The sequence below is a fragment of the Triticum aestivum genome, chromosome 3B, assembly GCF_018294505.1.
Source record: "Triticum aestivum cultivar Chinese Spring chromosome 3B, IWGSC CS RefSeq v2.1, whole genome shotgun sequence".
Taxonomy (NCBI): domain Eukaryota; kingdom Viridiplantae; phylum Streptophyta; class Magnoliopsida; order Poales; family Poaceae; genus Triticum; species Triticum aestivum.
Genome location: NC_057801.1, coordinates 739427486 through 739450744, shown reverse-complemented (window position 1 = coordinate 739450744; position 23259 = coordinate 739427486). Strand labels below are relative to the sequence as shown.

Below are 23259 nucleotides of genomic sequence, written 5' to 3'. Positions count from 1 at the left end.
GGATGGGGAGGAGTCCATCCTCCCCAAGGCACCTCGGAGGTGCCTTCCCCCTTTAGGACTCTTCCCTTTTCCTTTATCTTGGCGCATGGGCCTCTAGGGGCTGGTGCCCTTGGCCCAAGTAGGCCAAGGCGCACCCCCCTACAGCCCATGTGGCCCCCCGGGGCAGGTGGCCCCACCCGGTGGGCCCCCGGGACCCTTCCGGTGGTCCCGGTACAATACCGATGACCCCGAAACTTGTCCCGATGGCCGAAACAGGACTTCCTATATATAAATCTTTACCTCCGGACCATTCCGGAACTCCTCGTGACGTCCGGGATCTCATCCGGGACTCCGAACAACATTCGGTAACCACATACAAGCTTCCTTTATAACCCTAGCGTCATCGAACCTTAAGTGTGTAGACCCTACGGGTTCGGGAGACATGCAGACATGACCGAGACGTTCTCCGGTCAATAACCAACAGCGGGATCTGGATACCCATGATGGCTCCCACATGTTCCACGATGATCTCATCGGATGAACCACGATGTCAAGGACTCAATCGATCCCGTATTCAATTCCCTTTGTCTATCGGTATGTTACTTGCCCGAGATTCGATCGTCGGTATCCAATACCTTGTTCAATCTCGTTACCGGCAAGTCACTTTACTCGTTCCGTAACACATCATCCCGTGATCAACTCCTTGGTCACATTGCGCAAATGATGATGTCCTACCGAGTGGGCCCAGAGATACCTCTCCGTTTACACGGAGTGACAAATCCCAGTCTCGATCCGCATAAACCAATAGATACTTTCGGAGATACCTGTAATGCACCTTTATAGTCACCCAGTTACGTTGTGACGTTTGGTACACCCAAAGCACTCCTACGGTATCCAGGAGTTACACGATCTCATGGTCTAAGGAAGAGATACTTGACATTGGCAAAGCTCTAGCAAATGAACTACACGATCTTTTGTGCTAGTCTTAGGATTGGGTCTTGTCCATCACATCATTCTCCTAATGATGTGATCCCGTTATCAACGACATCCAATGTCCATAGCCAGGAAACCATGACTATCTGTTGATCACAACGAGCTAGTCAACTAGAGGCTCACTAGGGACATATTGTGGTCTATGTATTCACACGTGTATTACGATTTCCGGATAATACAGTTATAGCATGAATAAAAGACAATTATCATGAACAAGGAAATATAATAATAATACTTTTATTATTGCCTCTAGGGCATATTTCCAACAGCTATCCATGACGAGGAGGGAGTAGTTCACCCTCGGGGCTGAGGGTATGTACCAGTAGCTATGTGTTTGATCTCTCTCTCTCGTGTTCTCTCTCGTGTTCCTCTATGGCACGATCTTGATGTATCCCGAGCTTTGCTATTGTACTTGGATCTTATGATGTTTCTCCCCCTCTACTCTCTTGTGATGAATTGAGTTTCCCCTATGAAGTTATCTTTTCAGATTGAGTCTTTTATGAGAACACTTTATGTATGTCTTGCGTGGGATAACCGTGGTGACAATGGGTTATGCTATTGATCCACTTGATGTATGTTTTGGTGATCAACTTGCGGGTTTCGTGACACTTGGGAACCTATGCATAGGGGTTGGCGCACGTTCTTGACTCTCCGGTAGTAGCTTTGGGGCACTCTTTGAAGTACTTTTATGTTGGTTGGATGAATCTGAGATTGTGTGATGCATATCGTATAATCATGCCCACAGATACTTGAGGTGACAATGGAGTATCTAGGTGACATTAGGGTTTTGGTTGATTTGTGTCTTAAGGTGTTATTCTAGTACGAACTCTTTTATAGATCGATCCGAAAGAATAGCTTTGTGGTGGTTTCGTACCCGACCATAATCTCTATGTTTGTTCTCCGCTATTAGTGGCTTTGGAGTGACTCTTTGTTGCATGTTGAGGGCTTGTCATATGTTCTATCTATGTTATTATTGTTGAGAGAACTTGCACTAGTGAAAGTATGAACCCTAGGCCTTGTTTCCTATCATTGCAATACCATTTACGCTCACTTTTATCGGTTGCTACCTTGCTGTTTTTATTATTTCAGATTACAAAAACCTATATCTACTATCCGTTTTGCAGTTGTATTACCATCTCTTCGCCGAACTAGTCCACCTATACAATTTACCATTGTATTGGGTGTGTTGGGGACACAAGAGACTCTTTGTTATTTGGTTGTAGGGTTGTTTGAGAGAGACCATCTTCATCCTACGCCTCCTACGGATTGATAAACCTTAGGTCATCCACTTGAGGAAAATTTGCTACTGTCCTACAAACCTGTGCACTTGCAGGCCCAACAACGTCTACAAGAAGAAGGTTGTGTAGTAGACATCAGGATGCTCCACAGGGAAAAAAGCAGGCCCTGCTCTTCAAGCTCGATTTCGCTCGTGCCTTCGACTTTGTATCCTGGGCTTACCTGCTCGAGCTGCTGCATCGCATGGGGTTCTCGCAGCGTTGGCGAAAATGGATGGCCCTGCTTCTCTCCACTGCTTCCTCCTCCTGTCTGCTAAACGGGGCGTCGGGCCCAAGTTTTTTGCACGCCTGCGGGCTCAGGCAAGGATACCCACTCTCGCCGCTGCTCTTCATCTGGCGATCGGCCCTCTGTATCGTCTTTTGGACACTGCCACTTCAACCGAGCTCCTGGCACCGCTACCGGGACGGGGAGCAAGCATGCGGGTGAGCTTGTACACCGACGATGCAGTTATATTTGCCAACCCAGTCAAACAAGAGATCGACACCCTACTCGAGTTGCTGCACTCCTTTGGTGAGGCAACGGGTCTGAAACTAAACCAAAGCAAATCTTCAGTGATCCCGATGAACTGTGACGATGAACTGCTGGCAGAGGTTTTGCAGGGTTTTGGAGGCTCGATCGCCAGCTTCCCCACAACCTACTTGGGGCTGCCAATATCACCTAAATGGCTGAGGTTGGTTCACTTCCAATTCCTAATCGATCGGGTGAAATCGCGTCTGGCGGGAAGGAAGGGCAAGCTCATGACTCTGGCGGGCCGGGGCGTTTTGGTGCGTGCGGTGCTCTTGGCACTGCCCACTTTTGCGCTGACTGTGCTCAAGGTGCCGAAGAAGATCCCCAAGGAAATTGACAAGGCTTGGCGCCGCTTTCTCTGGGCTCAAGACGATGCGCTATCTGGAGGCAAGTGCAAGGTGGCTTGGAGCACGGTGTGCTCCCCGACGGAGAAGGGCGGGCTGGGGCTTCCTGGCTTGCAGCGATTTGGCTCCGCCCTTCGTCTGCGCTGGCTGTGGATATCCTGGCTGCAGCCGGTAAGGCCCTGGGTTGCCTTCCCTTTGCCATGCGACAAACTGGACAAAGAGCTCATTGCCAAAGCCACAGCTGTCTCGATCGGCGAAGGCCAAAAAGCGGGGTTTTGGACATGCCCTTGGCTTGACAACTCCCCGCTGAGTGAATCCTTCCTAAGCCTCTTCAAGCACTCGCGTCAGAAGAATCGGACGGTGGCTGCTGCACTTGAAAATGACCAGTGGATCAAGGACCTTCGCCACGGTGACACGGCATCCATCGTTGTTGATTTCTTGTGCCTCTGGCGGCGACTTCAGCAGGCTGAGATCGTTCTCGACAACCAATTGCATGACCAGATTGTTTGGACTGCTGGAGGGGGCACAGCTTACTCAGCCAGTGCGGCGTACAAGATGCATTTCAAGACCATGCCGACCACGAGCCACAGAAACATTGTTTGGAAATGCTAGGCGCCAGGAACTGTCAAGATGTTCGCCTGGTTGCTTCAGAATAACAGGCTATGATGCAACGACAGACTGCGGAGGAGGGGATGGCCGAACGGATATTTCTGCAGTTTATGTATGCGGAACCTGGAGTCCGCGCTACACCTGATGTGGGAATGCCCCTTCGCCAGAGCGATTTGGAGATCTGCTTCGGGCTGGAAAGGATGCACGGCGCTGGGCTTGCCTTTGCAACCTGCTCATAGCTCCCTACAGCACTGCCTGGAGATGATCAAGCACACCGCCGTCAGCGAGAGAAGGGGCCTCAAAACTATGTTGCTCCTGATCGCTTGGCACATTTGGAAGGAGAGAAATGCATGCGTTTTCGGAGGAAAGGCCCCACGAATCAACGACGTCCTCCAGGCGAAGATCAGGCTGGACTTTGCGCAATGGCGGCTCACCGGAACAGCATACATTGAGGCCCCCTTCAGGGACGAGGCTGCGAGATAGTCTAATCGAGCTGGCACTAGGGTGCCTTTTCTCTTTTTTCTATTTCTTCTTCCTTTTGCTTGTCTCCGTTTAGCCATGATCACTTGATCCCCATGTTTTCCCGTATACTTCCTTCTAAATCAATGAAGCCGGCTCATCCCGGGTCTTTCAGAAAAAAAAAAACTGGAAAATCACCATTACGCCTGAAGTGTCTCTATAACGTAATATAGGAAAGCCGCCTTCGCTCGTTGTACAGTGAAGGAGTCAGCAGTCCAGTCCCCCCCTGCTGCCGGAAGATATGGCGATCGCGCTCAGATTCGCCGCCACCCCGCCCCGCCTCGCCGCGCCGATACCTCCGACGAGTGCCCCTCGCGCACATGGAGGAGTTGTGCGCGTCGGCGCCCAGGGCGGGACTCGCTGTGGCAGGAGACTGGCAATGGCGGCCGCGGATTCCGCTCGCTGTCGGGCCAAGAGAGAGGGCGACGGCGACGGCGTCCTCGCGGGAGTCGCCGTCCACGGAGGAACCGGAGCGGAAGGGGAAGATCAGCTGAGCGTGGTAATGAAGTTCGGTGGTTCGTCCGTGTCGTCGGCGGCGAGGATGAAGGAGGTGGCGGGGCTCATCCAAGCTTTCCCCGAGGAGCGGCCCGTCGTCGTCCTCTCCGCCATGGGGAAGACCACCAATCTACTCCTCCTCGTACGACTGCTTTCTGGTCATTTTTTCAGACTTACAGCCAAAAAAAGTTGTAAGGCTCACTGTTTCAGTACATCAAGAATCTTCAGTCACGGAAGTGTTAGTTAAAGTGAAGTTTGCATCTTTTGTCATAATCAAGCTGAAATTCGTCAAGAATCTGTCAAGATTCAGCCGATGCTATAAATTATACCTTTGTACTCCCTCCGTCCCAAAATTCTTGTCTTAGATTTGTCTAGATACGGATGTATCTAACACTAAAACTTGACTTGATACATCCGTATTTAGACAAACCTAAGACAAGAATTTTGGGACGGAGGGAGTACATGATTGCAGAACTGCAGTAGGTCAACAATGGCTGTAAACAATACAAAGAGAATGTAACTGAAGACTAAACCTTACCTTGGGATTCACTATATCATTATAGCTAACATGTTTGAGTCTCTGAGCACATGTGAACTTCTGCTAAAATGCATGGTGTGTTTGCTCTCATTTTTAGGCTGGAGAGAAGGCAGTGGGATGTGGAGTGACCCGCGTTTCAGAAATAGAAGAGTGGAACAAGCTCAGAGATCTCCATATCAAGTACGTGCGCTTTTCAGTCAGTTTACTAGGGGAACGCGTTTCACACTTCCGGTTTACAGTGACTTCTTTACTGTCAATCCAGGACAGTTGATGAACTTGGACTGCCAAGATCTGTTATACATGGTAACCCCGCTAACTGATCTCTTGTGGATCTGCTTTCCAGTTTTCTTTGAAATTATAAGCTTACTGTTCGTAGTGAACAAAATTTGTAGCTAAGCTAGATGAACTGGAGCAGCTCTTGAAAGGTGTTGCCATGATGAAAGAGCTGACACTTCGCAGCACTGACTACCTTGTGTCATTTGGAGAATGCATGTCCACACGGGTTTTTGCGGCTTATTTAAACCAGATTGGCGTCAAAGCACGTCAGGTACTTCTTGATGTTGTTCTTGCTTTTCACTGTGAACCACTATGCTTCACAGTTTATGACTTATAACAAGTTAGCAACATAAATGAATACACTGGAGTATAGTTACGTCTATAATTTTGTTACAATAGCATATAAGTGTCCCTCCGCCATGGAGGATAGTCTCAAAAGTTTGAGATCTTGTCCCTGAATTTCATATCACGATTCACTCCATGTTCTCAACACATGTGGTGTTAGTAGCATCACACCACTTCTCGGCATCATGCATTTCCATTTAGTTTCCACATTAGGTATGTGCTTCCTTCCCCTAAGGTCTCAGCCTGGTGCAAGGGCCCATGAAGTTAGCTAGCCTCTAAATTCCCAGCGGATTAAATTTCTGTTGCATTTTGTTTCATTATTCGAAATCTTGTTGGTTCTAAATTGTCTTCATTAACGCCTTTGCAGTGTGACGCGTTTGATATTGGTTTCATAACGACAGACGATTTCGGTAATGCTGAGATATTGGAAGCAACTTATCCTGCTGTTGCAAAGAGATTACATGGGGACTGGATTCGGGATCCAGCAATACCTGTTGTTACTGGGTTCCTTGGGAAGGTATTCTCACAGATGAATGAGCTTTCTGTTTGTGGAGCAACTTTTTAGTTCATTGCGGTTGCCATCATTTGCAGGGCTGGAAATCAGGTGCCGTTACTACTTTAGGCAGAGGTGGCAGTGACTTGACTGCTACAACCATTGGTAAAGCCTTGGGATTGAGAGAAATTCAGGTCCATGTGAAATCTGAAATAGATAATTAACAAACCATACTATTGATTTCTAGAAAAAAAATACAGCCTAAAATTGACTGTTCCAGTTTGTTATCATGCCAATTTGTTTAATAGTTGTATCCCTCGTTATTAGAAGTTTTGTCTCAAAGTTTACCTCTGCTTCGCGATAGGTGTGGAAGGATGTTGATGGTGTACTTACTTGTGATCCAAATATCTACCCAAATGCAAGGACTGTCCCGTACTTAACATTTGATGAGGCTGCTGAACTTGCTTATTTTGGTGCCCAGGTATGCTGTTTTGTGTATATAAGAAGTTAAGAACAATATGTTCAAGAAGAAGATTATGTACTGAACTGAATTTCTTTAGAACATACCCATGTGTGTGCCATTTGTATCAAGAGAAAGCGTCCAAATGATGCTGGAAAAACTGCACTGCAATGATATCTCAAAATGGAGATAATTCATGTTTCTTTGTTGCAGTTTCGTAGCACTCAGAAAGTTAGAAAATGAATTGTGTGGTTTAAATCCTTGCATAAGGAATACATGTTTGATTATCTTTATTTTTCTGGGAGGACATTTGGTGTGCTAGTCAAAGATCAGAAGATCTTATGGGTTTCAGCTCTTGCCTACCCCAACTTGTTTGGGACTGAAGGCTTAGTTGTTGTTGTTATTGTTGGGAGTCAAAGAACAGAAGATATATTGTTCTTCAGAAATTAGAGTTTTATTGAAAATATTCGTTATTTAGAATTAAAGGTGTACAGGCGTACTTGCATCTATCCATATGCATTATCTCAGTTTCGGTTACCCTTCCTGGAGTGGTTATCAGGCTATGAGCCTTTCATGCAAGGATTTGCGTATTCTGTAAAAAGTTACTTCTACTGTTAAAAAGTTGTTTTTTTTGGCTCATAGTTATTCATTGTCGTGCTTCTACAACAGGTTTTACATCCACAATCGATGCGACCTGCTAGAGAAGGTGATATACCAGTTAGAGTTAAGAATTCATACAACCCTAAAGCTCCAGGCACCCTTATTGCCAAAGGAAGAGATATGGATAAGGTTTGTACGTAGTATATTAATTAGGTATGTTCTCACATCAGAACCGTTTACCTCTGAAGCAGCCATCGACTTTGTCTCCCCGCTACATAGGTCGTGCTTACAAGTATAGTTCTGAAGTCAAATGTCACTATGCTGGATATAGTGAGCACTCGGATGCTTGGTCAATTTGGTTTCCTGGCAAAGGTATGTCAAGCTGCCGAAACATTCAGTTTGGTTCGTGTTTGTTGATTCTGATCGTTATCCACTATTTGTATACGCTTGAGCAGGTGTTTTCTATATTCGAAGATCTAGGCATATCTGTAGATTGTGTGGCGACTAGTGAGGTCAGCATTTCTGTGTCGCTCGACCCATCGAAGATCTGGAGCAGGGAACTTATTCAACAGGCAAGTTCATCCATGTCCATGCTAAGTGTCAAGTAGCTGTACCTGTGATTGAACTGTGCTCCTTCATGTGGAAAACTAGGACCATGGCTCTGTAAAATGAGTGGATTGTTTGTTTCTTGACCATTGCTTCGGAAAATGTAGTATGGTTTGGTAGCATATGAAGCAGCTTCCCCCCTTTGATACGCTCTCGATCTCCTCTTCACTGTCCTTTCTAAATTTTGTAGGAGCTTGACCATGTGGTGGAAGAGCTGGAGAAAATTGCATTCGTCCATCTTCTCCAACAAAGAGCGATAGTCTCGCTCATCGGGAATGTGCGAAAATCATCTCTCATACTAGAGAAGGTAGGGTGCTGATCTGGTAACCAACTTTACACAGAAACATTTCCTCAGAGGTGACAGTCGCAGACAAACATCACACTAACCTTTTTTTTTGCGGGGGAAACATCACACTAACCATATATTCTCATCTCAAGGCCTTCCACGTGCTGAGGAGAATCGGGGTCAACGTCCAGATGATCTCGCAAGGCGCATCAAAGGTAACCAACCAGCAACGCCCATTGCATCAAACTACTGCATTATAAAGAGTAAAAGAACATCTATCCACGGTGTCTGTCTGTCGAATTAAATCATTGTTGGCGCTGCCTTTGTGAACGTTGCCAGGTGAACATGTCCCTGATTGTCCATGACAGCGAGGCGAAGCAGTGCGTGGAAGCCCTCCACCAGGCCTTCTTCGAGGGTGATGACGATGGCGATGATTGCTTGATGGCAGAATTCGACGAGGAGAACCTGCGGCTTGAGCTGTGATGAGTATTCAGTAGTGTGTGTTTTCAGTCAGGGCGTCTGGGAAAACCGCTGCTGCAAAAACCAAAACAACGGCCGGGTGTGGACTTGTAGACTGTGATGTATCTACACGTGGAGTCGCGGACGATGCGTACGTGCGTGCACACACACATGTACATGTACTACGTGGTATCGAAGCATGCAGCGTACAGAATGTCGGTCGTGGCTCGTGAGAGGCTAGCGGTTTGAGTTTGGCATGTACTCCCTCCGTTCCTAAATATAAGTCTTTGTAGAGATTTCACTATAAACCATATACGGATGTATATAAATGCATTTTAGAGTGTAGATTCACTTATTTTGCTTTGTATGTAGTCCATAGTGGAATCTCTACAAAGACTTATATTTAGGAACGGAGGGAGTACATACCATCCCCGAAACCTAAGGGCTCCCTTGGTGGCGACTTAGGGTTCGACGTGGAAACCGATCGGCGGCCGCTGATCCCATCGGTAGGCTGCCATAAGCATGGCGACGCGGACTATGGCGACACCCTCCCCTTATGCCAGCGTGCATGGGAACTCGGGCTCCAGCAACCCTAGGTCATAGCTTGAGGAAGCCTTTGGGAAGCTGGACATCTCCTTGGAAGAAGCAACATCGCTTGTGATCAATGATCACGTCGACGGTGGTCCGGTGAAGTGGCTGCTAGCTAGAAAGATCCTGCACCGCAATCAGTACCATATCCAGACCATTGGCTCTTCGGCCGGCTTGGGGAAATCCGAGAGGACTGCAGTTCCGCTCGATGGGGATGAACATGTTCGTTGCAGAGTTCGAGACCTAGAGAGATCGTGATAGGATTCGGGTCGGATCCCCATGGCACCTGAATAAACATGCGGTGATTTTGGCCGAGTTCGACGACTGCATGCAGCCTGATGAAGTCAACTTTGACAAGCTCCAGGTGTGGGCTAGGGTTTTGAACCTGCCTACAATCTGAGAGATGATGCATGGTCCCTATCGATCGCCCAGATGATTGATAACAGAGCTGAAAGTGCTAAGTTTGATCATAATGGAGGGTATCTTTGCACCAAAGTTACTATTGAAGTTGACAAGCCCCTCTGGAGATGGATCCTCATTGACTCAGCGAGGAGGAAGAAGGTGGACTCGTATGATATTCAATATGAACAGATACCTTAATTTTGTTTCTCCTGTGGATGCCTTGGCCACTCAGATCTGTTTTGTCAGAACCCAGGGACTAGAGATGAGAAAGGTGAATTGCCCTTTTGTCCGATGTTGAGAGCCCCTGAAGAATATAAGAAGCAGCCGGCTAGTGAGAGTTCGTCCAGGGGACAAAGCTCGGACCCTAGCAAACAGGGAACGGGGAACTCGAGCACCAAGACCAAACCGGATGGTGAGAACGAGGTAGTCTCGCCTGTGAAAAACAAGGAGATGACACGTGACAAGAGGAAGGATGCCCCGAATGCGGTTTACAAACCAAAGCAGCCGAAGCAACTACTACTTACGGCTACTACGAGCGCGGATGCTCATGAGGACTCGGCCACAAACACAGCTGGTCGGGAGGATGGCAACGAGTTCGTTAAAGAACCAAAGAAGAAGAAGCCTACACCAGAAAATTCGGCAGAGACCGGTGACCGGTCCTGCCCGGCCAAATGAGTTGTATCAGTTGGAACTGTCGGGGGCTTGGGAACCCCCAGGCAGTTCGAGAGCTTCGCAACATTGCGAAGTTGGAAGGTCCCACTCTCCTGTTCGTCATGGAAACAAAAATCAAAGGGAAGAGAGTTGAAGCTTTGCAAAATCAGCTAGGTTTGGGTGGATGTTTTGCCGTTGATAGCATGGGCCTAAGTGGTTGCTTGGGTCTCTTTTGGTCTAAAGATGTAATTGTTGAATTGAAGAATTTTAGTTCTGGACACATAGATGTGATGGTGAAATACAAGGACCAACACTCTTTTGAGTGGAGGTTTACTGGTTTTTTCGGAGCGCCCAGAGTGGAGGATCGACATCATAGCTAGTGTTTTTTGCGTACTTTGCACGCCTTGCCTCATTTGTCTTGGATTTGTGTGGGTGATTTTAATGAGACTCTCTTTGCATGTGAACACTTCAGCCGGTCGGCACGTCCGGAGAGCCAGATGAGAGCCTTCAAAGAAGTTACCGATGAGGTGGCCTTCCAAGACTTGGGATGGTCTGGTACAGCCTACACCTGGGACAATCGTCAGTCAGGTGCGGCGAATGTTAAGGCAAGGCTAGATAGAGCTTTTGCCAATGAGGAACTTCGGCAACATTTCCAGCATTTCGGCAACATTTCCAGCATATCAGAATTAGATAGCTTCCTTCCATAGAGTCTGATCATTGCTATGTTGTAGCGGAAATAAAAGAGAATCTACCCAATGTTCCGAGAGTTAAGAAACAATTTAGATACGAGAATGTGTGGGCATCGCATGTAGATTGTGATTAGCTTGTCACAAGAACTTGGTTGCAAGCTAACCGCGGCCCAGGTCTCCAAGGTATAGCTGCGACAACACTCGCGAGTACCATGGCTGCGCGAGGGCGACCATAACACATCTTACTTCCAAGCACAAGCAACACAAAGGAAACGAATGAACAGAATCCAAGGGTTGCATCGGCTAGATGGTTCTGTATGTACTAGTGAAGCCGAGGATAAGAGTGAGGTTCAATAGTTCTTTCAAAATCTATATGAATCTCAGGGTTTCCCACATGCAACCGAATTACTCAATCATGTGCCAGCCAAGGTATCTATGGATATAAATGTTGATCTGACGAAGCCATATACGCTCTTTCAAATGGCCCCTTCAAAGGCGCCAGGAGTAGTAGATGGATTTACTGCCGGTTTCTACCATCGACATTGGAGTCTAGTTGGTACCGATGTTACCCGGGAAGTGCTGGAATTTTTTGAATGGGGGCGAGTTACCATCAGATCTGAATGACACGTCCATCATGTTGATCCCGAAGGTACGACACCCCTAGTCGATTTCTCAATATAGACCTATAGCTCTCTGTCCGGTTTTGTACAAAATTGCAGCCAAATACATTACAAACCAGATGAGATCAATGATGGGTATGATTATCAGCGAAGAGCAAAGTGCCTTTATTCCCGGTTGCCTGATTACTGACAATGTTTTAGTGGCATATGAAAGTGTGCACACAATGAAAAGGCGAAAAAAGGAAAAATTATGCTTGTGTTGTCAAGCTAGACATGATGAAAGCCTACGACAGAGTTGAATGGCATTTTCTGGAGGTTATTCTAATTCGGCTAGGTTTTAGCATGGTCTTTGTTTGACTGATCATGAAGTGTGTATCTTTAGTACGGTTCTCTGTTCGTGTTAACGGAGAATTGCTACCCTATTTTACTCCCTCTCGTGGATTCAGACAAGGTGATCCGATTTCGCCGTATTTGTTTTTAATATGTGCTGAAGGTTTCTCCTGTCTTCTCAAGTACTAGAATGAGGCACATATAGACAGAGGTATTAGAGTCAGCTACAGATCATCTTGGGTCACACATCTTTCATTTGCAAATGATAGTCTTATATTCATCCATGATATTCTTCGAATTTACGGAGAAGCGTCGAGGAAGTGTGTAAACCATGATAAGAGTTCAATATACTCTCTCCGTCCCAAAATTCTTGTCTTAGATTTGTCTAATTACGGATGTATCTAGTTACATTTTAGTGTTAGATACATCCGTATCTTGGCAATCTAAGACAAGAATTTTGGGACGGAGGAAGTATTTTAGTTTGAACACACCAGCTCAGTTGAGACAATAGTTGAAAGCTATTCTGAATATTGCAGTGGAGGCTTTCAGCGAACGCTACTTGGGCTACCTACCGTTGTTGGACGTATTACAAGTGGAACTTTTGATCACATCGGAGAGAGGGCTCGTGGTAGAATGTAGGGATGGTCTGAGAAGCTCCTGGCATGTGCACGACGTGAAACACAAATGAGTATTTTTTCAGTGGTACAGGCAATTCCCACGTACTCGATGAGTATTTTTCTGCTCACCAAGAAAGTTTGTAAGAGTCTGACTTCCCCCATGGCAAAGTTTTTCTAGAGCAATTCTCTTGACAAGAATGCTATGCACTGGGTTTCATGGAAAAACCTTGCTACACCAAAGTGCAAAGGAGATATGGGTTTTTGAGAACCCCATCAGTTTAATCTTGCACTATCAGGGAAACACAGATGGAGGTTCTTAACGAACCCAGATTCTCTATGTGCGAGAGTATTAAAATGACGTCACTTCCCTGATACGGATTTCATGCATGCATCTGTTCCCAAATCTGCTTATGCAACTTGGAGAGCTATTATAGCAGGCAGGGAAGCTTTGGTTGTTGGTCTAATAAAAAGAGTTGGTATGGGACTTCCATCAATGCCTAGACGGATAAATGGATTTCTGGAACTATTTCTATGTCCCCTATGTTGAAACCCATGAACACCAATGTCCAGTTTGTTTCGGACTTGATTGATGTGGACAATTGGTCATGGTGGCATGATCTTGTGCGATCAACATTCATCACACCTGACGCCGAGGCAATCCTTAACATACCTATTAGGCGTGGGGGTGGAGATGATTCATATGCTTGGGCCTTTGAGAGATCAGGCAACTACACTATTAAATCGGCGTACCGTGCTCTAGTGACTCAGAACGAGCATCAAGCTCTAGGAGAAGGGACGACTACCGACACCTCATGAGATGAAAAACAGTTGTGGAATGCTTTGTGGAAGCTCAAAGTTATCCCAAAAGTTCACGTGTTCTGGTGGAGAGTACAAGGAAGATCCTTCCATATGAGTGCACTCTCAAACACCGGCATATTGCAGTCATGGACCGATGCAATGTTTGCTTAGCAAAGGAGGAAGACCTCATGCATGCTCTCATTCTGTGCTCCCATGCACAATGATTCTGGGAGGAAGCTTGGGTTGGTTCGGCATCAGGCTACCACGTCTACACCTGGATTCTTGAGCTCGGGATATTCTATGTGATACACGGTTTGCAGAGGAAGATCGCGCTAAAATAATCACCATCATGTGGACAATATGGCACTCTCGCAATCTATCAAGCATGGAGAAGAAGGAAGAGATCCGACTGCGGCTCTCGAAAATACCAAGGAGGCTCTGGCGCTCCTCGAACTGCCACGGAACCTTCCCATGGTTCTGCCAGGGCATAGTTGGAGGCCACCGGAATCAGGAGTCATCAAGATCAGTACTGACGGGGCTCTAAATTTTGTTGACGAAAGAGGCGGTGCAGGCGGTGTAGCACGCTCCTCCTCGGCACTTTTGGGAGCTTGGAGCAAGCCCTACATGGCTATCTCAGACCCACTGATCATCGAAGCCTTGTCACTCCAAGAAGGAGCTCGGTTTGTGACACTTCAAGGTTTTTCGCATGTGATCATGAAGGTGGACTGCCTGGAGTTGGTGACACTCGGAACACTCGCCACAATTCCCGTTCAATTTTGTTGACGAAATAGGCGGTGCGGGCGGTGGACCTATCTAAGAAGAAATAGGAGAGCTAGTTCATAATTTTTCTGTCTTTAATATTCAGCATGTAAACCGGTCGGCTGACTTACCGGCATATCTTTGTGCAAAACGAGCTTGCACCCTGATTGTGACCGAAAGTTGGCTCGACAAAACACCACCTTTTCTGGTAACCAGCTTATTGGCTGATTGTCCAGGAAACACTTTCATGCAATAAAGCTCTCTGATTTGATCGCAAAAAAAAGTACTCTGTGTGAATTTTTTATTTCTTTTTGCAGGGATACTACATGTGATGAATACTGAATAATCGAGTCAGATGACCGGGCCTGTGGTGGTCGTCCCGACCGTCTGGTACATGTAGACGATGCCCACGTACGTACGTACACACTACACAACACCTGTACTTCTACATGTGATGAATAATCGAAGTCCCATGACGGGGCCTGCGGTCGGGCTCGTCTCGACCGTCTGCTCACCGGCCGGTCGATCGCCGTTGACAATGTGTCAACGATGACAGTGGTCTCCGGTGGCCGTGTAAACATACGGACGAGATTTGTCAAAAAAAGATGTCTTGCTGCTGCTAGTCTTCGTTCGCGGTGCAGAACTGCAGACCACTGTTGCCATGCCATGATCAGTCTCTCGTGATCGTGAGCCTCCCTCCATCCACTACGGCACGGCATGGATGATGATGGATGGATGCATGCACCACCAACGGAGACGACCAACCAACCAACCAATACCTAGCACCACGACGCGGCGGCCGGCCATGGACAGTGCATGCATGCACATGCACCGATGCACCGTGCACGCGAAGGTCCATGCCATTGCCATGCCACTGCGACCACACAAGGGAGCACGTAGCATGAGGAAAACGAGGTCATGATGAATGCCGACCAAAACCGACGGGCCAGCCGGCCGCCACCCCGGCGAACCAAAGTGCGGCAGACGGGACGAGAGATCCGAGGCGAGCGGCAGGGCGGGCCCCTTCCTTCCCCTTGGCGCCAGCGGCCCACGGGCACGCACGCAGCAGTAGGGGTAGCGACTAGCGAGTGAGCAGTAGTAAAAGCGAGGCTTGTCGCGGCGCGCTTGGACTCGCGCGGATTCGATTCGCCGTGTCAGCCCGCGACCGGCGCGGCGAGAGGTGTGGGCGTACGAAGGCCGGCCGGCCGCCCGGGAATCGACCGATCGATCCCCGGTGGCGGGCCCGCCCGAGCCTGCCTGCGCCAACCCACGCGCTCGCCTCTGCGACCACCCACGACCGCCACGACGACCGGCTGCCGTGGAGCCGGGGTCATGTCACGTGACCGCCCGCGCGCGCCAACAGTGCCGGCCGCGGGGCCCACCTGTCGGTGCCCGCGCCTGCCGGTCACGCAGGACGGGCGGGGGCCCGCGGGTCAGCCGGGCAGGCAAAGATTCCACGTCCTCCTTCCCCGCCACGAGGCAGACTCCGGACGGTGTTCGTCACCGCCGTCGTGGTCGGCGTCACGCTCCGTTCGCTCCTCCGGTGCAGGCCCAGTCAAAGCTGCCCGCTGGTTAAGCGTGTAGTCAGATAAACTTACCAGTCCTGGTAACATGTTTTTTTCGAGTAATAATAATCCTGGTCGTGGCATTTCGGGGGCGCCCGTGGTCAAAGCTTTGCTCACTCGGTCCTCCAGGACCAGTATGCATGTACGTGCGCAATCCCTGGCTGGTTGGTTGGTTGCACCCGCCGTGCCGCTCACTCCCTCCCCACTTCCGGTCACTCGTGACCACGCCACGATCCATCTCCGTCAGTCAACACCCTCTCCCAGCCATGATTAGCAGCAGTGGTATATGCTAAACAGTGGACGGGATCACAGAAGAATCCACGCACTTGGTTAAGAAAAAGCTTCCCACGAGGACGGGCCGTTCATCACAAAAAAAAAAAGATACGTACGAACGCTGATCTATTGGCACTTCTGTTGGTTGTTTGCATGGTCCATACGATACGAACCTGTGGGCTGTGGCGCGTTGGTATCGACGCCCGTGCCGAGCCTATCGCCTCCCCCTCCGGCCGCCGGAGCGGGGAGGAAACGAACGGGACTTGCTTGCACACAAGAGAGACCTCGCGCACGCCCCCCACGGCCGTTGCGGTTGCTTTACCGGCACGGCGGCTGGCTCCAGCGTGTCACTCCCTTCCACCTCTCTTCCCAGCGGCGTGGACCAACAGCACGCGCGCCACAGGTCGCCCAGCCAACCGAGACAGATACACACACGCAGTAACACAGACAGGCATACAAATACAGAGCACGAGGCCAAAACGGACACCTCCACCGTCGACCTCATCTCGGTCTCGCCGGCGGAGATGGCACGGCACCTAGTGGCTAAGAGATTGGCGCTTTCTCCCCACGGAGAGGGACGGGCGGGGCAAGCTGGTTGGCCCGTGTTTGTTTTCCACGGGAACGGAAACAGGGCCGAGACAAGGGAGGCATGCCAACCAGCGACGGCCACCACCACCAAGTCCGCGACGCCTTTCTTTGCCCCCTTCCTACCACTTTCACCTCCCTCGTACCAACCAACCCGGCACCAACACCGCCACTGCGTCGACCGAACAGCAGCCCGATGCGTCCACACCAACGGCCTCCATTTGGCGCCGGCCTGTAGTCCCCCACTCGGCCAACGACAGATGAGGCCAGGCAAGGGACCCACCGGAGCCACTCAGCCGAACGGGTGGATGGACGGACGGACACGCTTGCCTTCCACTGCTCCGTGGTATGTATCCATCCATCCGACTGATAAATCAATCATGCCGCCCACAGCGGATCAGTTGTGCGTGCGTGTGGGATTGCATTGCGATTGCACATACGGTGCCCAGCGCCCATCATGCGTCCCGGGATCGATACAGACAGCGACGGGCCACCGCACAGCACCACCACCGGGTCTCGTCCCACTCACACTCTATAGCCATTAATAGTACATTAAACAGGATCAGACGTACATATACCATCGTCTTTGCCAGTGTTTTACTACTCCGGAACAGCTACTGCGGGTCGGTTAAATAATACAGGGTACTTGCTTACGTACTTACTAACGCTAGCTAGCAAGGTAGATAAATATTTACATCAGGGTGGTTGGGGGGGAAAGAGGAGGGAGGGCTAAGGATCAAGCATGCATTCAAGCAGGGGGCAGCGACAATAATAAATCTTGGCCCTAAATCTTACTGCCAAGAGCAAGCAAACCAGCGGATAAACAATCGCGCAGCGCAGCAAAGTCTCTTCTCTCTCTCTACATTACCTAGCAAGTAATAACTAAATCCAAAGGGTTGGGTTGGGTTGTCGTTGCTGCATCACAAGGGGGAGGGGGCGATCATCAAAAGACATCAGGAGTTACTTCATTGGCTGGCTGGCTGGCTGGGACCGAGCGAGGGCAGGACAAAGCTCCCCGTCCGATACCTCACCTCATGCCTCAAATCGGCTTAACGCAACCTGCAGGCACCAAGGCCAACAACGACCCAAAGGTTAGTCGCTTTCGGTGATGCGAATCATATCATAGCAAAAACAATAATATCCTGTGACCATGCTTGCACGATCAGGAATCCACCGAGGGAGTTAAGGTCAAGTAGAATTTGATGCACTTGAACGACATCAGCTTAAACCAATAGAAAGGATTCGGGAGGCACACATACCTAGTTGCCTAGTTATCTAAATGGCTTGACGTGGCGAGATGAGCCTTCTCGTTTGCGCCATCAGCATCTCCAGAACCTTCTTCCTTTCTTGGGGCAGATGATTTCGAGTTCATCTTCTGGACCTCCTCCTTGGTGTAGATAAAGATCTTGCGCACTATGTTGCAGAACTCCCTGCTCACAAAACAATGCAGTAAGTAACAGGAAGCGGATTTGTGTGACGTTCGTATCAAAGCAAGCACGAAGATAGATAGAGGGCTTACTCCCATGGATCATCTCCCACCAGCATCATGTCACCCTCAGGATCAGTATACACAATCTGCCAATCTTTGTTTGAAGACATCAGTTCACCATCAAACTCAAACATCCTGTCTAGCTCAGCTGTGAGTTCGTCATAGTCACCAAACTTTGACAGATCCACTGATCTACCAAGTGCAACACCTTGCTTGTGAACCTGCAAAACCATGGGGAGTATCATAAAAGTTAGTGGTCGGACCAAACAAATAACGCAAGAATACACGATTAAGCAGACAGGATAGTGCAATTGAATTCAGCTACCATGTATACAGTATTTAAGAATGTGTGAACACATAGTATCCTGCTATATCTTGCTCATAATAACATAAGTAACAAAGAGATTCACGCACAGAGGCAACAGATTTATGACAAAGTGCTCAAGGCTTGCTCAACTCAGGTTGTAAATAGCAAGTATATTGACCAGCATATGGCATGAACATAAAGAAAGCATGACAATACCTTTGTGCAACTCCTTGTGGAAGCACCATGGGACTTGCTTTGGACGTCTTTCGAACTGTGAGGAGCTTGCTGAATGCTTTTTTCATTCTCAGTAGTCCCAGCAGTGCTTACGGACAGCTCAGGAATACAATCAGCGTGTGTATGCTGCAGTTGAGTTAACGATGCGGATGCTTGAATTTGTAGCACAGGCTCGTGGATTGCAGCCATTGAGGAGCTCAAATGGTTAGAAGGGGTGCTGGTAGTATCAACTTTAAACCCAAAAATCTTGAAACCACTGCCTTCTCTTGCTTTCTCCAAGTCAACAGGAGCTATTGATGCGTGAGGCCGGATCACTCGGGGTTGTTCAACCGGGGAGAACTGCTGCTGCCTTAACCAATTTGATGGGTGCTCTTCAAATCTGAAACCTTGTGACTGATCTCTTGGATTACCGTACACGGTGCTTTGGCTATTCCAGAAATGAAACTCATTGGCCTCTGTCTGCATCTTTGTGTACGGGTCTGAGAAGTGACGAGCAGAACTGTGATCCTGGAACTGGTTCTTGAATGAGCCATGACGATTAGGAGCCTCATCAAAGGTCTGCATGAAGAAGCCCTGGGAATCACCAAAAGATTGAGCACCAGAACTAGCATCACATCTTCCCAGCTGCATCCAATTATCCATAGAGGGCCTCTGCTGAAACGCGGATGCATGGTTTTTTCCGATGTTGGGGGATGGAGACCACATCATAGGCTTCTGAACAGTAGCATCAGAGTCATTGCTGGCAGTCAGGTTGTTGGTCCTCAAGGTCATGTGCTCTTGACCTTGCAAGACCATGTTATTTTGATTTCTTTGTTGTGCTTGAGCAGAATCCATATCAATCTTAGTTGCACCTGCAAATGGCAGCAACATTTCAAGAGCATCACATTTGGAATTATATTTTTTTCATCAAGCTTCTAGTAAGACTAACGAGCTTATATGATTACCTTCTTTTGTGAGAACAGATGATTCAGGAGAAACTGGAGGAACATTTGGTCTAGGTCTTTTGACACGAGAAAGAGGAAGCGGGTTAACAGGAGGTGATGAAGCAGGCTCTATTTTCCAAGGAGAGACTCTATCTGGACGAGGAATAGTTGACGGCTCATCCCAACGCACCTATGTTTCAGAAGAAATCCTCCATGAACATGTCACCCTTCAAGTTGTACAAAATAACAATAGTGATCAAACAGTTACCTTAAGGGATCTCCAGTTTGATTCAGGCCACAATTGGTCAAGATTTTCACTGCCAACTATAGTACCAGTAAACCTACATGACAATGGAAACAACAGATTAGAAATGATCTACTCGGTGCTGTTGGGGGATCTTGCACACAAAACTATACTTGTAGGGAAAGCAAATACAACAGATAATCACCTCTGCTCTGGTGCCTCTTCGCCTTCAAACCTCATCCTGAATCTCATCCCAATTGAATAATTGTTTTTCACAGACTCCATATATTGATCATATGGTATAATGAACTCTGAAGGGCTCGTTCTAGAATCAACCAAAGATTGGACACAAGTGTAAGTACTCAGAATGAGCCGATGCGAACAAATATTACATATAGAAGAGTATGATTGCCGTAGACATGTTCATACCTAGGTTTGTAGTAGACAGTGAACATGCTTTTCGTGTTGATGGCGTGCCATGCAGTTGCAAGGACTCCAAGGTGCATGCTATGACTAGATATGACTGAAGAAGGCACGTTGGGCAGCTGTCTCATAGCCCTCCTAACACCAACACGAAGCTCACCACTCTCTCCTCTGCATGGAGCATAACACATTTAGCACCGGGTTAAGAAATGTTATGCTGGTGATCAAGGAAACAGCAACAGACCTGAGGAAAATGAAGGCATCCCCGGCTACAAGCCTTTTGGAACTGACAAACACACTCCAACCGCTCTGAAGGAGATGCCTCCTAGGTTGCCCTGTTGATTTGCACTCGGTTAACACAATTATCATCGATGCCATCAACATCATCAAGTACAAGATAAACCCTCACAATTTATAGACAGATTTGATGCGTAGATGTGTTGGGGCGTCACTGATTGCTAAGCTACAACCAAATGGTCTACTGAATTTATCAGCTTCAGATCACACACACTGGCATACATGGCGATGTAAAACTGGCACAGATCAGAGCAAGGCAAGGAACAAAAACTTACCACGGAAGATGTGGCGGAAGCGCCAGTCCATGCCATGCAGATCCTTTGCCACAAGCTCTTGTGTTGGAGGCGACTGGGTCATGTCCTGCCAAATAGATCAGGTCAGCAAATGCCACAAAACCGAAGGCAACAAGCCCCATACGCATGATCTGGTGTAGAATGGACACATACCAGGGGAGGGAGGCACTCGTCAGCGTGGCGGCGCAGCACGGAGAAACCGCCATGCGTGCTGGTGTCGGATGCCGTCAGAGTCTTGCAGAAGGACCGTACTGCCGGCCTCGGAGGCGTGGCGCCCGTCGTTGAGGTCGACTTGTCCACCGCCATCTCATTTTGCTGAGGAATTACAGGGAGAGGAGGGAAATTAGCACCTCAAGCGGAAGAGGACGAAAATCCCCAAAGTTTGAACCCAGCGAAATTCACGGTAGAGCTTACTTCGGGCTCCGGCATGAGCATGACCTGCGCGTAGACCTCGTCGGTGTCCGCCTCCGCCTGGCAAAATCCCTCAGACAAATCAGCTGACCGAATCGAATTTCCCGGCAAACGAACAAGTAGAAGACAATTTTCCTAAGGCGGGGCGGAATTGAGCAAGGGAAGCGGGCGAGAAAGGGGAGGGGTTAAGCAGGCACCTTGAGCTCGACGTTGATGACCCGGCAGAGCAGCTTGGAGGGCAGATCGTAGAGGCGCATCTGGTTGCCGGCGACCTGGTTCATGGAGGCCTCCACCTGGAAAACGAAAAACACCGCGAGAGACAAGCAAATTCAGCGCGCGAACCGAAGCAGAAGAGCCTCCCCGCGCCAAACCGCGAGGCGGGGGTAGAATTAAGCGAGGAGGAAGGGAGGGGGGCGGGCTTGACCGACCTGCTCGATGTGGCCCTGCGGGAAGTAGAAGACGAGGTCCCCGACGCGCGGGACGGTGACGAGCGGGCCGGCGCAGGCGTGCCAGAGCTCGTCGTAGAGCGGATCCCCTGCTCAGAAAACCAGCGCCGGTAAACGTCAGTAACCAACGAGGTGGAGGATTGCGGCCCTGCTGGCCAGATCCGGAAGCCTGCGTACCTGCGGAGGGGGCCTGCGGCGGCGCCATGGCGGCGGGCGGCATCTGCTGCTGCTGCTGGCCGGCGGCGTGGCGGGAGGAACCCTAGCCGCTGCGCGAGGCGAGGGGGCGAGGGTGGGGTGGGAGATGGAGGAAAGGGGAAGCGAGAGGAGAGAGGAGTAGTAGTAGCGGAGCGGCAGTAGAAAGAGGAGAGGGGAAGGAAATGTTTTGTGGGGAGGACGGGAGAGGGGATATGGGGTAGGCGGATTTGGTGGTGGTCTCTTTGTAGGGGGTAGAGAGAGAAACACACTCACCCACGCGCAAAGCGGAGGAGAGAGAGAGACAGACAGACGGGCGCCCGAGCCGGGTCGACGGGCCGGGAGCCGACCCGTCAAGCCGAGCCGACTGTGGTGGTGGTGGTGCTGGCGGTGCTGGACCGGTGGCGGTGACCGGACCGCGTGGACGGGGGGTCGGGTCGGGGTCCGGCGGGCTCGGTGGCGCGCGGTGGGGCCGCGGTCGTGGTCTGCGCTGCGCTGCGTTGCGTGTGCGGGGGCGGCCTGTCTGGTCTGGTCTGACCGGGGTGCAGCGAACGGGGTGGGTGGGCGCAGCACTGCCGCTGCCGCACCTACGGGACAGCTTTTTACGACCGAGCCCCATTCATTTCCCGCTGGGACGCGCCAGCCAGCCAGTCAGTGCCGCCCGCCCGGCCTCCACACGCGCGCCACGCCCTCACCTCCTCTCCTCTCCTCTCTCTGAAAACATTTATTTTTGGATCATGTCTCTTTTTTTCTAATAAATGAAATGAACGTGCTTCGGTTTCGTAGAGTGAAGCGAGTAAATTGTCGCCAGTTTCACTTGCTACCGTCAGGCGTTGCGATCCATTTAATTATATTAACCGCAAGTAAATCGAGAAGGATATAAATTAACAGCATATACAACTACTCCTAGTACTTGTGTTCTAAATTATTCCTCTCCTTATTTTTGTGGGCGTTGATTTGTCAGGAGTTGGGGGGTTTGTATTCGTGTGTGTACGCGGGTGGTAACAAGCTCGCTGTTGGAGCAAAAGGATGGGTATTTCCTGGTGGATTGATGTGGACGTGCGAGGCGCCTGCTTTGCTTCCTTTCGCCACTTGTTTGCGTCGCCCGGTTTTTCTGCACAGACTCGTCGATCGGGCGACAAGGCCTTTCTTTCTTGGGCTCGGGCGGTAACGCGATAAGCACACATGACGGCAGCACATGCTTTTCCGTTTCCTCTTTTGCGGGTGGTACACACTGCGGTGTTGCAAACGGCTCAACGAGATGGGGTTACTGACTGATTAATGCGGGGTACTCGACTCGACCCAAACGAAAATCAGT

The 23259-nt window shown here is 49.4% G+C and overlaps 2 protein-coding genes across 2 annotated transcripts; one reads left to right on the top strand and one right to left on the bottom strand.

Moving 5' to 3' along the window:
* The first annotated feature begins 4431 nt into the window (after positions 1 to 4431).
* On the top strand, positions 4432 to 9116 carry LOC123072106 (aspartokinase 2, chloroplastic). Its single transcript, XM_044495662.1, has 13 exons — positions 4432 to 4884; positions 5378 to 5460; positions 5543 to 5583; positions 5673 to 5827; positions 6269 to 6418; positions 6493 to 6588; positions 6759 to 6875; positions 7524 to 7643; positions 7734 to 7826; positions 7910 to 8026; positions 8251 to 8367; positions 8499 to 8561; positions 8686 to 9116. The coding sequence occupies exons 1-13, from the start codon at positions 4489 to 4491 to the stop codon at positions 8827 to 8829; spliced, it is 1692 nt and encodes a 563-aa protein (XP_044351597.1). The 5' UTR covers positions 4432 to 4488; the 3' UTR covers positions 8830 to 9116.
* An 8114-nt stretch (positions 9117 to 17230) lies between these two features.
* On the bottom strand, positions 17231 to 22181 carry LOC123072105 (auxin response factor 4). Its single transcript, XM_044495661.1, has 15 exons — positions 21927 to 22181; positions 21732 to 21838; positions 21501 to 21596; positions 21307 to 21363; positions 21046 to 21207; positions 20875 to 20959; positions 20547 to 20637; positions 20309 to 20473; positions 20085 to 20204; positions 19904 to 19976; positions 19657 to 19825; positions 18695 to 19563; positions 18202 to 18392; positions 17942 to 18112; positions 17231 to 17741 (listed from the first exon to the last, which is right to left on the bottom strand). The coding sequence occupies exons 1-14, from the start codon at positions 21967 to 21969 to the stop codon at positions 17950 to 17952; spliced, it is 2391 nt and encodes a 796-aa protein (XP_044351596.1). The 5' UTR covers positions 21970 to 22181; the 3' UTR covers positions 17231 to 17741; positions 17942 to 17949.
* Between the last annotated feature and the right edge of the window lie 1078 nt (positions 22182 to 23259).

Bases quoted from the DNA above. Each gene is read 5' to 3' on its own strand.
- LOC123072106 (XM_044495662.1), top strand. From the start codon at position 4,489: ATGGCGATCGCGCTCAGATTCGCCGCCACCCCGCCCCGCCTCGCCGCG. The intron at 5,461-5,542 runs GTACGTGCGCTT...CTGTCAATCCAG, and splicing joins CTCAGAGATCTCCATATCAA to GACAGTTGATGAACTTGGAC. The intron at 7,827-7,909 runs GTATGTCAAGCT...ACGCTTGAGCAG, and splicing joins AATTTGGTTTCCTGGCAAAG to GTGTTTTCTATATTCGAAGA.
- LOC123072105 (XM_044495661.1), bottom strand. From the start codon at position 21,969: ATGCCGCCCGCCGCCATGGCGCCGCCGCAGGCCCCCTCCGCAG. The intron at 20,638-20,874 runs GTAAGTTTTTGT...GCAAATCAACAG, and splicing joins CTTCCGCCACATCTTCCGTG to GGCAACCTAGGAGGCATCTC. The intron at 19,977-20,084 runs GTGATTATCTGT...ATTGTCATGTAG, and splicing joins GAAGAGGCACCAGAGCAGAG to GTTTACTGGTACTATAGTTG.